General features: G+C 35.8%; 1 protein-coding gene across 2 annotated transcripts in view; it reads right to left on the minus strand.

The window, feature by feature from the left end:
• Positions 1-13,346, minus strand: part of LOC122795650 (baculoviral IAP repeat-containing protein 1b-like) — a 254,032-nt gene that overhangs the window by 213,820 nt on the left and 26,866 nt on the right. For both annotated transcript variants that reach the window (XM_044063930.1, XM_044063929.1), the window contains exon 2: positions 2,419-2,505. In XM_044063930.1, the coding sequence (XP_043919865.1) occupies positions 2,419-2,505 (87 nt within the window). The remainder of the gene's footprint in view (positions 1-2,418; positions 2,506-13,346) is intronic.

The following is a 13,346-nucleotide window of genomic DNA, read 5'->3' on the forward strand; positions in this document are numbered from 1 at the left end:
ATAATTCCTAGATATGGATCAGTTTGGTTTTATGGAGGGGAGACAGAATACATGCAAAGAGAAAGGAAACTGGGACTTTTAAGTGAAAGACCTGCTCTGGTAGAGTTTTTAGTTGAATCTAGAACAGAAGCAACTACTAAAAAGGGATAATTGGTACGGCATTTTAAATATTACATGAAAACTATAAGAATCAATCAGAGGTTAGAAAAGATGGGGAAGAGACAGGAAAAGCAATTTACATATGCATGACTCCCAAGTATGCAACCTACTCCAAAAGGCTTAGGACCTTTGCTACGAAATGCTTGCATAGGCATGTTCATACCCCAAGCAGACTTCAAAGAGTTTTTCCTCAAACAGACAGCAAATGTTGGAGGTGTGATGGAGAAGAAGGAGGTAAATGGGAACATATGTTTTGGGAGTGTAATAAGGTGGCATATTTTCAAATTCCATGTAGAATACTCTATCAGAAATATTAGGTGAGTGAATTGCTATAAACAAGGAAATGATTCTTTTGAACTGGGATACAGGATCTGAATTGCCTAGACATAGTAATGCCTTATTAAGTTTAATTATGTTAGCTGCTAAAAAAGCAATTACTTGAAAATGGAAATCAAAATATACACCAGCTATATTTGAGGTACTGAACATTATGAAAGAGATAAAAGAATTGGAGAGAGGAATCTTTAGAAAAGGGAAGGAGAAAATTTCATAGAAGTAAACGGAAATTGTGGGAACAATGCATTCATAGTAATGTTCAGGAAGGGAGGAGTGAGGTTTAAGGGAAAGCAGGAATTCAGCAGTACTTTGCAATGTTTGACTGATGATAGTAGCACAGAAATATGTGTGATGTATATTGTATTTAAATGGAAAAACATTAAAATAGTTTGTCTGTTAATGTATGCTTGCCTATGTCTTAAGTGACAATGAAATAAAGGTGTTTAAAAATGAAGACCCCCGAAAAAAAAAACATAATGCTACAAAGTGTACATAGTGTAGCTCCATCAGTTTTGGTAGACAGTCCCTGCCCTCATCATACTGTATAGACAACACATCACTACCAAACAAAAATGTAATCAGGGACTTAATCACTTGGGTGATAGCTCCCTCTCTTTTGACCATTTTGTGACAACTGTTATAGGAATCCCTTTTATTTAGCCCAGCTAACTGCCAAAGGAATATTATCAAAGTCTAAATAGGCAACCACTTTCTTATACTCAGCATTAATCAAGCCAATTATCAAGTATGATGCTCACTTTGGGATGCATCTCACTAAACAAGTCAAGCAATTAAAAAGACCCCAATGTTTCCTAACCAAAAAGATCACAGGGTCTAAAGTCCATGAGCTATCAAGAGAGGATGGAAGCTCCATCCCTTTATTCAATGTCTTATAGACTTTTGAAATGAAATTTCTGTCTTGCTTACATTGTCATTAGAGAACCAACTCTCCTGGACCCTCTGTTTCTCCACAACTCCAACATCTTCACCAGTTCTAAAACCAGGGACCTAGGTCTTTATCAACAGATAAATAAAATGTGGTCGGTTATAGTGCAGCACCTCCAAAACCTGGAATAAACTCCTCTTGTTAAGCAGTGGGAGTTACTACTTTCCTTTGAGCATAAACTAGACAATTTCTTGAGTATCCACAAATTTACTCTGGGACTGACTGGTATGTTTGTCCTGGAAAAAATTTAGCCTGATGGAAGATCCTGCCAAGGCATGAATGGCCATAAGACTCAGTGGCCTTGGAATATCAAATTACAAACATATGCATCTGGAGCCTTTCTCCCCGGGCCTCTGCTGAAAATTGGCTTAGTTCCAAGTCGGACTTTCCCGGTTAACAAATGATAAATAAATTAAAAAAAATAAAATAATATATATATATATATATATATATATATATATATATATATATATATATATATATATATATATATAAATGAATCAGGGTAGTTCTGGCCCACATGGACCTTTGTCAGACTCAGTCTGGGAGCACTGTCTGGTTAAGTGACTTTCTCAGAGTCACAAAGTAGGCAAGTGGAGGATGAGAAGTTCAAACCCTGAACTTCAGGAGGCAGCACATTAGCAGTTCGTAGCCTTAATTCTCTGTGCTGCCAGATTTGACTTGAATATTAAGTGCTCTACCAAGTGTTGCTTTCAAATGTCATGTGTTCCTCTGGAGCAGGCTTTCCTTGTTTACGCAGTTCCATTATCATTATCCAGAGATGGATTTTCATCGTCGTTGACTACCCACTGCACTGAACATTTTATCTTCATATTACTATGACATTTATCTAATCTTACAAATTACACATGCCAGCCTGCGCTAGGTAGTTATATGGTGCAAATATATTTACATTTCCATAAACAGAACCCATGTAGAATTGTTTTATTTGAATAACTGTATTTGTGAAAACATACCAAAGGCTTCTGATGCTTTGGTGCTTGTGAAATACTGACTGCTCAGGTCCAGGATCTGCAGAGTTGTGATACCGGGTAAGGAAGACACTGTTAAGAGAATAATGTGTTATTAGTTTACAGTGGTCAACTTACATTACCTACAAAGTCTGACATACAATCTTAAGGCAGATATGACTACATATTAATTTGCTGCATAAGGCTGGGGATGTGTATTGTTTCACTAAAGCTGTTGATTAAGACCAAAAGAGGAAAACTAGTTGCTCATTTAAACGTTAGATAAAGCTTAGTAATGCTCGACCTTCAAAGTAATCAAACAGCAATCTTACAGAAAGCATGACTACTGTTATTTTAAGATTACTGCGAAACTATTTTTTGCATGGAAGTTTTTCTTTCTTCAACCTATTTCTTCCCAATGACAGCTGTAGCAGGACCAGTACAGTTAGTAGGTCAAACAGGCATGCCATGTCCTGCAGTAAAAATGAGATTGTTTCAGCCAAGAAGTAACTTTTAATAGAAAAAGGAACACAAAGTTATCAACATCCACCATCCTTTATTTGGCAATGGAAATTTAGTTTGAAAATGGCATCACAGCTCTAAGCCAAAAATACAGAGTGATTTGGTCCATAAATCGGCAAGCAATAGATGTAGCCACAAACTGTCCTATGTCTGCAAAATTAAACCTTAAGTATAGTTCAGAACTACAACACTTATGTGGGAATATTCCTTACACAACTTGTCAAATTTCCAAACATCAAGAAACTGCAAGTTTGCTTACTGAAAAGGGGTAAACCAAGACCCCCCCCCCAAAAAAAAAAAAAAAAAATATATATATATATATATATATATATATATATATATATATATATATATATATATATATATATATACTTTTCTTGATCAAAACTTCAAAATCTCAACCAAGAAAAGTAGAAACCCACTTAAGTAAAAGTGCACTACACTGAAAGTGCACTTTCACAAAAGTCGGTTCACCGAAGCACATTACAGTGGGGATAAGGAAATACATCATTTTCCCTACTGTAGTGCGATCTTGGAGTTAGTATATTTAAGTATGGGGGTGTGGGGGGTGCAGGGGGGCTAAATAGTGTTTAAGGTAGTTTATATATATATATATATATATATATATATATATATATATATATATATATATTGGTGTGTGTGTGTGTGTGTGTGTGTGTGTGTGTGTGTGAATGTCTGTGTGCATGTGCACATTCATATCTAAATACAAATATGTCTGTGTGTGTTTATATGTAGGTTTGTTTTGTCAAGGTTGTCAAGAGACATCTGACTGAGAGCCACATGACTGAGTTTTTCTTTCAAATGTCCCTCTTGTTGTTAACCCAGGCAACTAGTCCAGCTCCTGTGATGTTGAACATTGTGATGGCTAAAGGGAAACAGTTTCCTTATACAGGGGTCAGAGTTCTCTATACAGGGGAAAAGGTATTCCCCTTTCACCTTGACAATGTAATGTTTATTGTACGTAAGTAGTAGTATGTTGAGGGATGCATATCTGGTCCATCCCGTATAAGAAGTGTACGTGGCTTACCCAGTTGTAAAAATGATTATTTTTGCTACTGTAATCTGATAATCAGTTAGTTACAATAAGATGAAACAGTGGTATCTCAACTCGCTAACCAGTCGATGGGCTAAAATTTGTGGAGTTGGTTCTCAATAGAGTTTCATACTTTTTAATCTTCTTAAAATGCATGTTGCTGCATAATCTGTTATCCTAGTAACTTTTTAAGTGAGTAATATTTAAAAATTGCTCCTGATTTTGCACTTTTGTCCACATTATTTCTGGCTTAGTCCCTGATCCTTGAGCAAAGACGCAGAGACCTAACATGCAAGACAAAATGTTTCCCAGTAGAGACCCAAAAGTGAATGTAAATGGCAGCTTCACATTTGTTTATACCATCAGCAAGGAAGAGAAAGTCACATGAGGCACTTAATGGGATCAGCATGCTAGAAGGGAGACAGCCCTAAGGTGTTTATATCCTGTGTGCGATTTTATACTTTTGGGATTTAATACCCCCTGCCACATCCTGGCTACTTCCATGTTTTTCTTAGGCCTGTCATTATTTCTACCAAGCATTTTGTAAATCCCTATAACTCCACAGTTCAGTGGCTTCAATGAATGGTTACAATTTTCTTACATTCTCTTTTCTGTGTTATCTGTAGTAATACAGATAGCAAATTTATTTTATTTACTTATTGACATTTGATTACTAGGAAAGTCTGACTGGGTAGGAGCCTATTTTCATTGGAGGCCTGGGGAGAAACGCTCCAAATTATTACAAAACATTTAAGAACAATCATTTTACTGTCTTCAAAAATAATGCAAAAAACATCTACAGTTTAAATAATTATAACAAATTAAACATAGTAAGAAAGCATTGGTTAAGAATAGATACAAGTTATATGACTATTATTTAATATTTAGAGAAATTTTAGCCAGCTTATACAGAAATTAAAGGTCGGTTACTATAATACAAACAGGAATTGCAATATTAAGTGAGAGAATAGCAGGATTATTGTATAATTAGACAGAAAGCAAGGGGTGTGAAATTGGTAGACGTAAGGAAGTAGTGAAGAAGGGAGAGTAAGGAGATATAAGGTATGAACAGGTACTAGTTCACATTTGGGGATAACGGCATAATGGCTACGTTGTTTACCTTTACCTATAAACAGAGACAGCATTTGGCTAGGAAGTCTTTCAGAATGGTTTTGAAGGGTGCAGGGGCTACTAACCTGATAGATACATGTAAGGAGTTCTAGGCCTTGGCAACATGGTACAAATATAGACAATGCCTAGCAGGTTTGATAGATTTGTGGAGTGTCAGGAGTTTTTGACCATTGGATCGCAATGACTGAGTGGGAACATAGTTGTGTAGAATGTTATTTACTACTGTATGAGCAGATAATTTTATATATGGCAAGAAGGTGCATATGTTAGCTGATGGGGTAGTTCTAACCAATTTAGGCTTTTTAGTGCTATACAGTAGTGGGTTCTGAAAGGGGTATTTGCTGCAAATTTAGCAACCTTGTTATAGCTTTGTTCAAGTTTTGATTTTTGTGATGTCCGGAGGTTAGTAAGGATGGGACAACCGTAAAAAGTGTGGGGAGGAGATAAGGAGCAGCAAGTGTACTTTTATTTACATTGGTGAGACAGTCTTTGACTCTTTGAAGTATCCCTATTTTTCAATGAGTTTTTCTTATGTAATGTTTTATATGCAGGTTGAATTTAAAATTATCATCCACTATCATCCATAATAATTTGCTATGAGAAGTTACTAAATTGTACTATTCAGCAAGATAAACGGTATAGTACCCACCACGTTGAAGGAAGGCAATCAAGAAGCAATGCTGTAATCCACAAGATAGTTTATTCACGATAAAAACAAGGTGATAAGCGCTTTCGCGTACTGCTGCCGTACGCTTCTTCAGATCAACTTTAAAACAGAACCATGCCCTTTATATACTAATGCAGGGGTATCAATTATTCAATTATTAAATTAATTAAAAAATTCTTACAACAAGGCAAACTAATACCTCAAAAGTCAACACCCTTCTCTCTGCCTACTTCATATATATTATAAAATAAAACTAAGTGCAATAGCAGAGTCAACAAACTCATATCCAACATTTAAAACTAAAGACACTCATCTTAGTATAAAATTCTATCTTTAGAGTAAAACAAAAATTAAAAACAAAAGGTTGTGAACATGAGTATGTATGAAAATAAGCACAACTCTATTGCTATTCATACTAAAACAATTATTAAACCTTAATCGTAATATTGGGAATAAAGACTAAATCACCAATATATTAAATACTTATATAGCATATAAAAATATATATGTATGTAGGACAGTATGTAGATAATATAGAAATTAATAAAAGTATCTAACTACACTAAAATACACTAAAATGAGGACACAAAATATGCATAGAAGCTTGGTGTGCATGTACTAGAACTAAAGCATGCTGGAAAACTGTAGCTGACTTACTATAAAAAAGCATAAAAAACATAAAACACACTGGGCAACCAACTTGTGGTGAGACAAACTTCAGTTCGTGCCATAAAAAACAACTTATTAATACACATACTTGTAAGAACAGGATATTAAAACATCAAAAAAGCAGGAGATAAGAGATGCTGAAATACACATAAATAAATAAATAAATAAATAAATAAATAAATAAATAAATAAATAGACAGAAGATTACTTATATATTAATCTATCCATTACTCTACTCTACACTGTGCATATAATAAATACTAGCAGGTAAAGTCCCAGGTATAATTCATAACAGGTTACTAAGAGTCCTATATAAAGAAATGTAAAAATATGCATAGACTTATGTATTGAGACTCATACTATAAAATATAGAAGTATTCACTACTTTCAAAAGCTACTGAGACAACTAAAAAACTAAAAAACTATTAATAGCACTGTCAATCCCTATTTTTCAATATAGGTTTGAGGGAAACATAAGTATTCAGGCCTGGGGGCACATGTGCTCTAAGCTTAAAAATCCATTCAAGTTCCACCTTCTCTAGGTCATTTACTTGATCCCCCCCTCTAACACTTTTCTTAACTATCTGTAGGACCCTAAAGCAGAATGTATGGTCCAGGAAGGCTATGATATGCTTGGCTAAAGCATTCTGCTCCTTTTTCTGGCGAATGTCATAAATGTGGTTATAAAGCCTTTTCTTAAAGGATCTCTTAGTCAGCCCCACATAGAAGGCTGTACAGTGCTCACAAGTTGCAAGATAAATCAAATTCTGCGTTTTGCAATTAGCATAAAATCTAGGCTTAAAAGTCAAACTCAATGTAGGATGGTTAAAAACTTGTTCTTTGCTTATATACCTGCATGTGTTGCAATTCATGCAGGGATAGGTCCCTCTCTTACTAGCCTTAACAGTGGCTGGTACTTCACATGATTTAAAGTTATCACAAAGTAGTCTCTCTAAATTCTTTTTGGTTACGATAGGCTATACTAGGTGTATACCCCAGTAAACTTAAGGTGTTATGGTCAACTGTCAAGATCTTCCAATTATTACTTATAATACTCTTTATGGCTGCATAGCCATTGGTGTAGGTGACTGTAAGCCTAACTTTGTCTTGACCAAAGGGTTTTTGATGAAAGCCCCTTGTTCTCTGCCTATTTGAATGTGGAGTTACTCTCGTAGGACCTAATATGTCCTCCTTAATGTCATTTAACATTTTACTGTCGTATCCCCTTTCTTTAAACAGCTCTTCCATGAGTCCAATTTGCATTGTCCTAGTCACCTCATCTCTACACATTCTGCTTACTCTAGTAAACTGGCTCCTTACTATACCAGGAAAGATATGCCTGGGGTGCATGCTATCGTAACTCAGGAGCGTGTTTTTCCAGCAGGGTTTTCTGTATAGTGAGAGAACTAGCCCTCCTGCTTTGATGCTCAGACTAACATCCAAAAAATTAATGGTTGTGCTAGACATGTCCATGGTGAAGCTCAGGAAATTACTGGAATTTTCAAGGTGATCCAAAAAGCTGTTAAAGTCCACACTGGATCCTTTCCATACAATCAGTATATCGTCTACAAATCTTTTGTAGACGATAACCTTTTTAAAGCTATCATGAGGAAAAAGGTGTTCTTTCTCCCAACCATACACAACCAGGTTAGCGTATGTGTTGGCACAGAATGCCATGGCTACTCCCCACTTCTGTTTGTATAATTGGGTACCAAAAGAAAACACATTATATGATAGAACAAGGTCTAGTAACTGGCAGATCAAAATCTGTCTGTCGTTACTATAGCCACTCTCATGTACCATAAGCTCCCTGATAGCCTGTATACCCTCCTCATTAGGGATGGAGGTGAACAGGTTCTTCACATCTAGAGTAATCAACTTATATTCGGAATCATTTAAATTAATGTCTAATTTTTTTATAGACTCAAGAAGTTGATAAGTATCCTTCAAAATATGTGGTACTTTATCTACCAACAGATGTAAGGCTTTTTCAAGGAAGAGAGAAATATGCTCTGTAGCCCAACCTGCCCCAGATACAATAGGTCTCATGGGCGGTGGATCTAGATTTTTATGTATCTTTGGGAGCCCTTTTATAGTGGGGATACGTACAAAATCTTTGTGAAAAAAAGTGTAAAGTTCTCCAGTAATCTGTTTACACATAAGTATATCGAAAATAACCTCTTCTATAGCTCCATGTATTTCATTAATTTTATTAATAGTAATGGGTTCATATGTCTTTAAATCATTGAGCATTTTGTTCATGTTTGCAGTATAATCTTCTGTATTTAAAAGTACCACCCCTCCACCTTTATCTGCCGGCCTGATAGTAAGGGTACTAGTATTAGAAAGAAGGTGTAAGGAGTCTTTCTCTTCCCTTGTCATGTTAAAGTATTTACATTTCTTAGTATGTTCATTATAAAAATAATCATACAGGTCATCTTCATACAATCTAACAAAACATTCTATATGCATAGGTAGTGGTGGAGAATATGTGCTCTTTTTTCTACATTGTGCAAGCATTTCACTAGCACCAGGCAAAAAAACATCATTATCTTTAAAATACAGTTTAAAAGTCAGATTTCTAGCAAACATTCTAATGTCCGTTAGTAGCTCATGTAAATTACTTCCATGCGAAGGGACAAAAGTAAGCCCCTTATTCAGTAAACTAATAGCAGAGTCTGATAATGTTATGCTTGATAAATTAAAACATAGACTTTTTACTGTTTCCTGCGTTGTCTCTGTTGTGGACTGTCCTCCGAATATTTCCTCTTTCTCCTGTCCCAGCTGTTGTATCGACCCCTCCGTTGGTTGTTGGTCCTTACTGGTAGGGGAAAAAAGAAGAAGGACCAGGCGCTCCTTTATTGATTTGCACAGTCTTAGGAATGGCCCCTGTACGTGGATGAGCCATAACTTTATTATTGGCCTCTTGATTTGGTAAAGGTGTCTGTATAAAAGGCTCCGTAACCGAAATGAAAGGGTCATTGGGAGGAGTGATAAAGGCTCCCTCAGAGCTACTGCTCAGTGGATCGTTTTCAGTGGTGACTCTTGAGGTATTAGTTTGCTTTATTGTAAGAATTTTTTAATTAATTTAATAATTGAATAATTGATACCTCTGCATTAGTATATAAAGGGCATGGTTCTGTTTTAAAGTTGATCTGAAGAAGCGTACGGCAGCAGTCTGTGGCGCTTATCACCTTGTTTTTATCGTGAATAAACTATCTTGTGGATTACAGCATTGCTTCTTGATTGCCTTCCTTCAACGTGGTGGGTACTATAGCGTTTATCTTGCTGATTACTTTGTTTTGTTCGCTATTAGACCCGCAGAGTGTGTGGCACTTATCTGGTTTCTAAATTGTACTATTGAGAGAGAGGACTTTAACTTTTGTTTTTTTTTTTCACGAGAGAGGGATTTGGGGAAAAAAAGTAGTAGTTTATTTTTTTGTTAGGATTATGTATGAGTTGTAAGTTACAAAGCCTTGTTTCAGTGGCTGTTAAAGCCTTCTGTGTAATTTTTTGGAGGTGTGTCATTTCGTTAGATGTACTAATGAGTGTGGAGTCATTTGCGCACTGTATTAGGAAGGCATATTGTATGGCTGTGTGGAGGGTGTTAGTGAGAATGTTAAAGAGTAGGGGACTAAGGATAGAGTCTAGCGGTACACCCATGGTGAGTGGGAAGTATGGACAGAGGATGGTGTGCCTTTTTACTTACTGATACCTATTGGACAAGTAGCTTTTGAACCATAAGAAGAGTGTTAATTCTACCAATAAACTGTGTTACTTGGACTGTGGGTTTCCATCGTGGTGTCCTAGGCAAGATTTTATTGTGGTTACTAGCTTTCATCATTTTGCCTACATCTCCTTTTTCCATAAGAAGAGTGTACTGAGAGAGATCTAAAAAGGACATTTGAAGTAGAAGTCTATAAGTATATAAGATTTAGGTATATGAGTTTAGAACAGTATCCATTTGAGCTTAGTGCTATCTGTATATACATCCTACCTTTATTCCTAGCCTCTAGCTAGATATTGGTATATCTGTTCATTACTATGTTTCATAATGTATGTATAGCTAATGTTTACTGCAATATGTATTATTTGTTATTGTATGTATATTCAGTTATTCTTCATGTACTCTGCTGCTCATTTCTTGTTCTGTGTAGCTCTTCTCCTGGGCCTCCTCTGAAAAAGCACCTTTGGGGGGGTCCAAAAGGGTTTTTGGGGAAAAACCAATTTTTTGAAAAAATTGGTGGGGGCCCCCTTTATCCTTTTTTTTTTTGGTTTCTTTTAATTGGGGGATATTGGGGGGAGAGGGGGCTTTTTAACTTTTGTTTTTTTTCAAAACCGAGAGAAAAGGAATTTTGGGGGCAAAATTAAACCAAAATTAAACCTTAAGTATAGTTCAGGACTACTACACTTATGTGGGAATATTCCTTACACAACCTGTCAAATTTCCAAACATCAAGAAACTGCAAGTTTGCTTACTGAAAAGGGGTAAACCAAGACCCCCCCCCAAAAAAAAAAAAAAAAAAATATATATATATATATATATATATATATATATATATATATATATATATATATATATATAGGTCTACTTTTCTTGATCAAAACTTCAAAATCTCAACCAAGAAAAGTAGAAACCCACTTAAGTAAAAGTGCACTACACTGAAAGTGCACTTTCACAAAAGTCGGTTCACCGAAGCACGTTACAGTGGGGATAAGGAAATACATCATTTTCCTACTGTAGTGCGATCTTGGAGTTAGTATATTTAAGTAGGGGTGTGGGGGTGCAGGGGGGCAAAATAGTGTTTAAGGTAGTTTATATATATATATATATATATATATATATATATATATATATATATATATATATATTGGTGTGTGTGTGTGTGTGTGTGTGTGTGTGTGTGTGTGAATGTCTGTGTGCATGTGCACATTCATATCTAAATACAAATATGTCTGTGTGTGTTTATATATTGGTTTGTTTTGTCAAGGTTGTCAAGAGACATCTGACTGAGAGCCACATGACTGAGCTTTTCTTTCAAATGTCCCTCTTGTTGTTAACCCAGGCAACTAGTCCAGCTCCTGTGATGTTGAGCATTGTGATGGCTAAAGGGAAACAGTTTCCTTATACAGGGGTCAGAGTTCTCTATACAGTGGAAAAGGTATTCCCCTTTCACCTTGACAATGTAATGTTTATTGTACGTAAGTAGTAGTATGTTGAGGGATGCATACCTGGTCCATCCCGTATAAGAAGTGTACGGGGCTTACCCAGCTGTAAAAATGATTATTTTTGCTACTGTAATCTGATAATCATTTAGTTACAATAAGATGAAACAGTGGTATCTCAACTTGCTAACCAGTCGATGTGCTAAAATTTGTGGAGTTGGTTCTCAATAGAGTTTCATACTTTTTAATCTTCTTAAAATGCATGTTGCTACATAATCTGTTATCCTAGTAACTTTTTAAGTGAGTAATATTTAAAAATTGCTCCTGATTTTGCACTTTTGTCCACATTATTTCTGGCTTAGTCCCTGATCCTTGAGCAAAGACGCAGAGACCTAACATGCAAGACAAAATGTTTCCCAGTAGAGACCCAAAAGTGAATGTAAATGGCAGCTTCACATTTGTTTATACCATCAGCAAGGAAGAGAAAGTCACATGAGGCACTTAATGGGATCAGCATGCTAAAAGGGAGACAGCCCTAAGGTGTTTATATCCTGTGTGCGATTTTATACTTTTGGGATTTAATACCCCCTGCCACATCCTGGCTACTTCCATGTTTTTCTTAGTCCTGTCATTATTTCTACCAAGCATTTTGTAAATCCCTATAACTCCACAGTTCAGTGGCTTCAATGAATGGTTACAATTTTCTTACATTCTCTTTTCTGTGTTATCTGTAGTAATACAGATAGCAAATTTATTTTATTTACTTATTGACATTTGATTACTAGGAAAGTCTGACTGGGTAGGAGCCTATTTTCATTGGAGGCCTGGGGAGAAATGCTCCAAATTATTACAAAACATTTAAGAACAATAATTTTACTGTCTTCAAAAATAATGCAAAAAACATCTACAGTTTAAATAATTATAACAAATTAAACATAGTAAGAAAGCATTGGTTAATAATAGATACAAGTTATATGACTATTATTTAATATTTAGGGAAATTTTAGCCAGCTTATACAGAAATTAAAGGTCGGTTACTATAATACAAACAGGAATTGCAATATTAAGTGAGAGAATAGCAGGATTATTGTATAATTAGACAGAAAGCAAGGGGCGAGAAATTGGTAGACGTAAGGAAGTAGTGAAGAAGGGAGAGTAAGGAGATATAAGGTATGAACAGGTACTAGTTCACATTTGGGGATAATGGCTACGTTGTTTACCTTTACCTATAAACAGAGACAGCATTTGGCTAGGAAGTCTTTCAGAATGGTTTTGAAGGGTGGTGGGTAGGTGGGGGGGCTACTAACCTGATAGATACATGTAAGGAGTTCTAGGCCTTGGCAACATGGTACAAATATAGACAATGCCTAGCAGGTTTGATAGATTTGTGGACATTCAGGAGTTTTTGACCATTGGATCGCAATGACTGAGGGAACATAGTTGTGTAGAATGTTATTTACTACTGTATGAGCAGATAATTTTATATATGGCAAGAAGGTGCATATGTTAGCTGATGGGGTAGTTCTAACCAATTTAGGCTTTTTAGTGTTATACAGTAGTGGGTTCTGAAAGGGGTATTTGCTGCAAATTTAGCAACCTTGTTATAGCTTTGTTCAAGTTTTGATTTTTGTGATGTCCGGAGGTTAGTAAGGATGGGACAACCGTAAAAAGTGTGGGGAGGAGATAAGGAGCAGCAAGTGTACTTTTATTTACATTGGTGAGAGA

The sequence above is a fragment of the Protopterus annectens genome, chromosome 2.part2, assembly GCF_019279795.1.
Source record: "Protopterus annectens isolate FY-2018-M chromosome 2.part2, PAN1.0, whole genome shotgun sequence".
NCBI classification, from domain to species: domain Eukaryota; kingdom Metazoa; phylum Chordata; order Ceratodontiformes; family Protopteridae; genus Protopterus; species Protopterus annectens.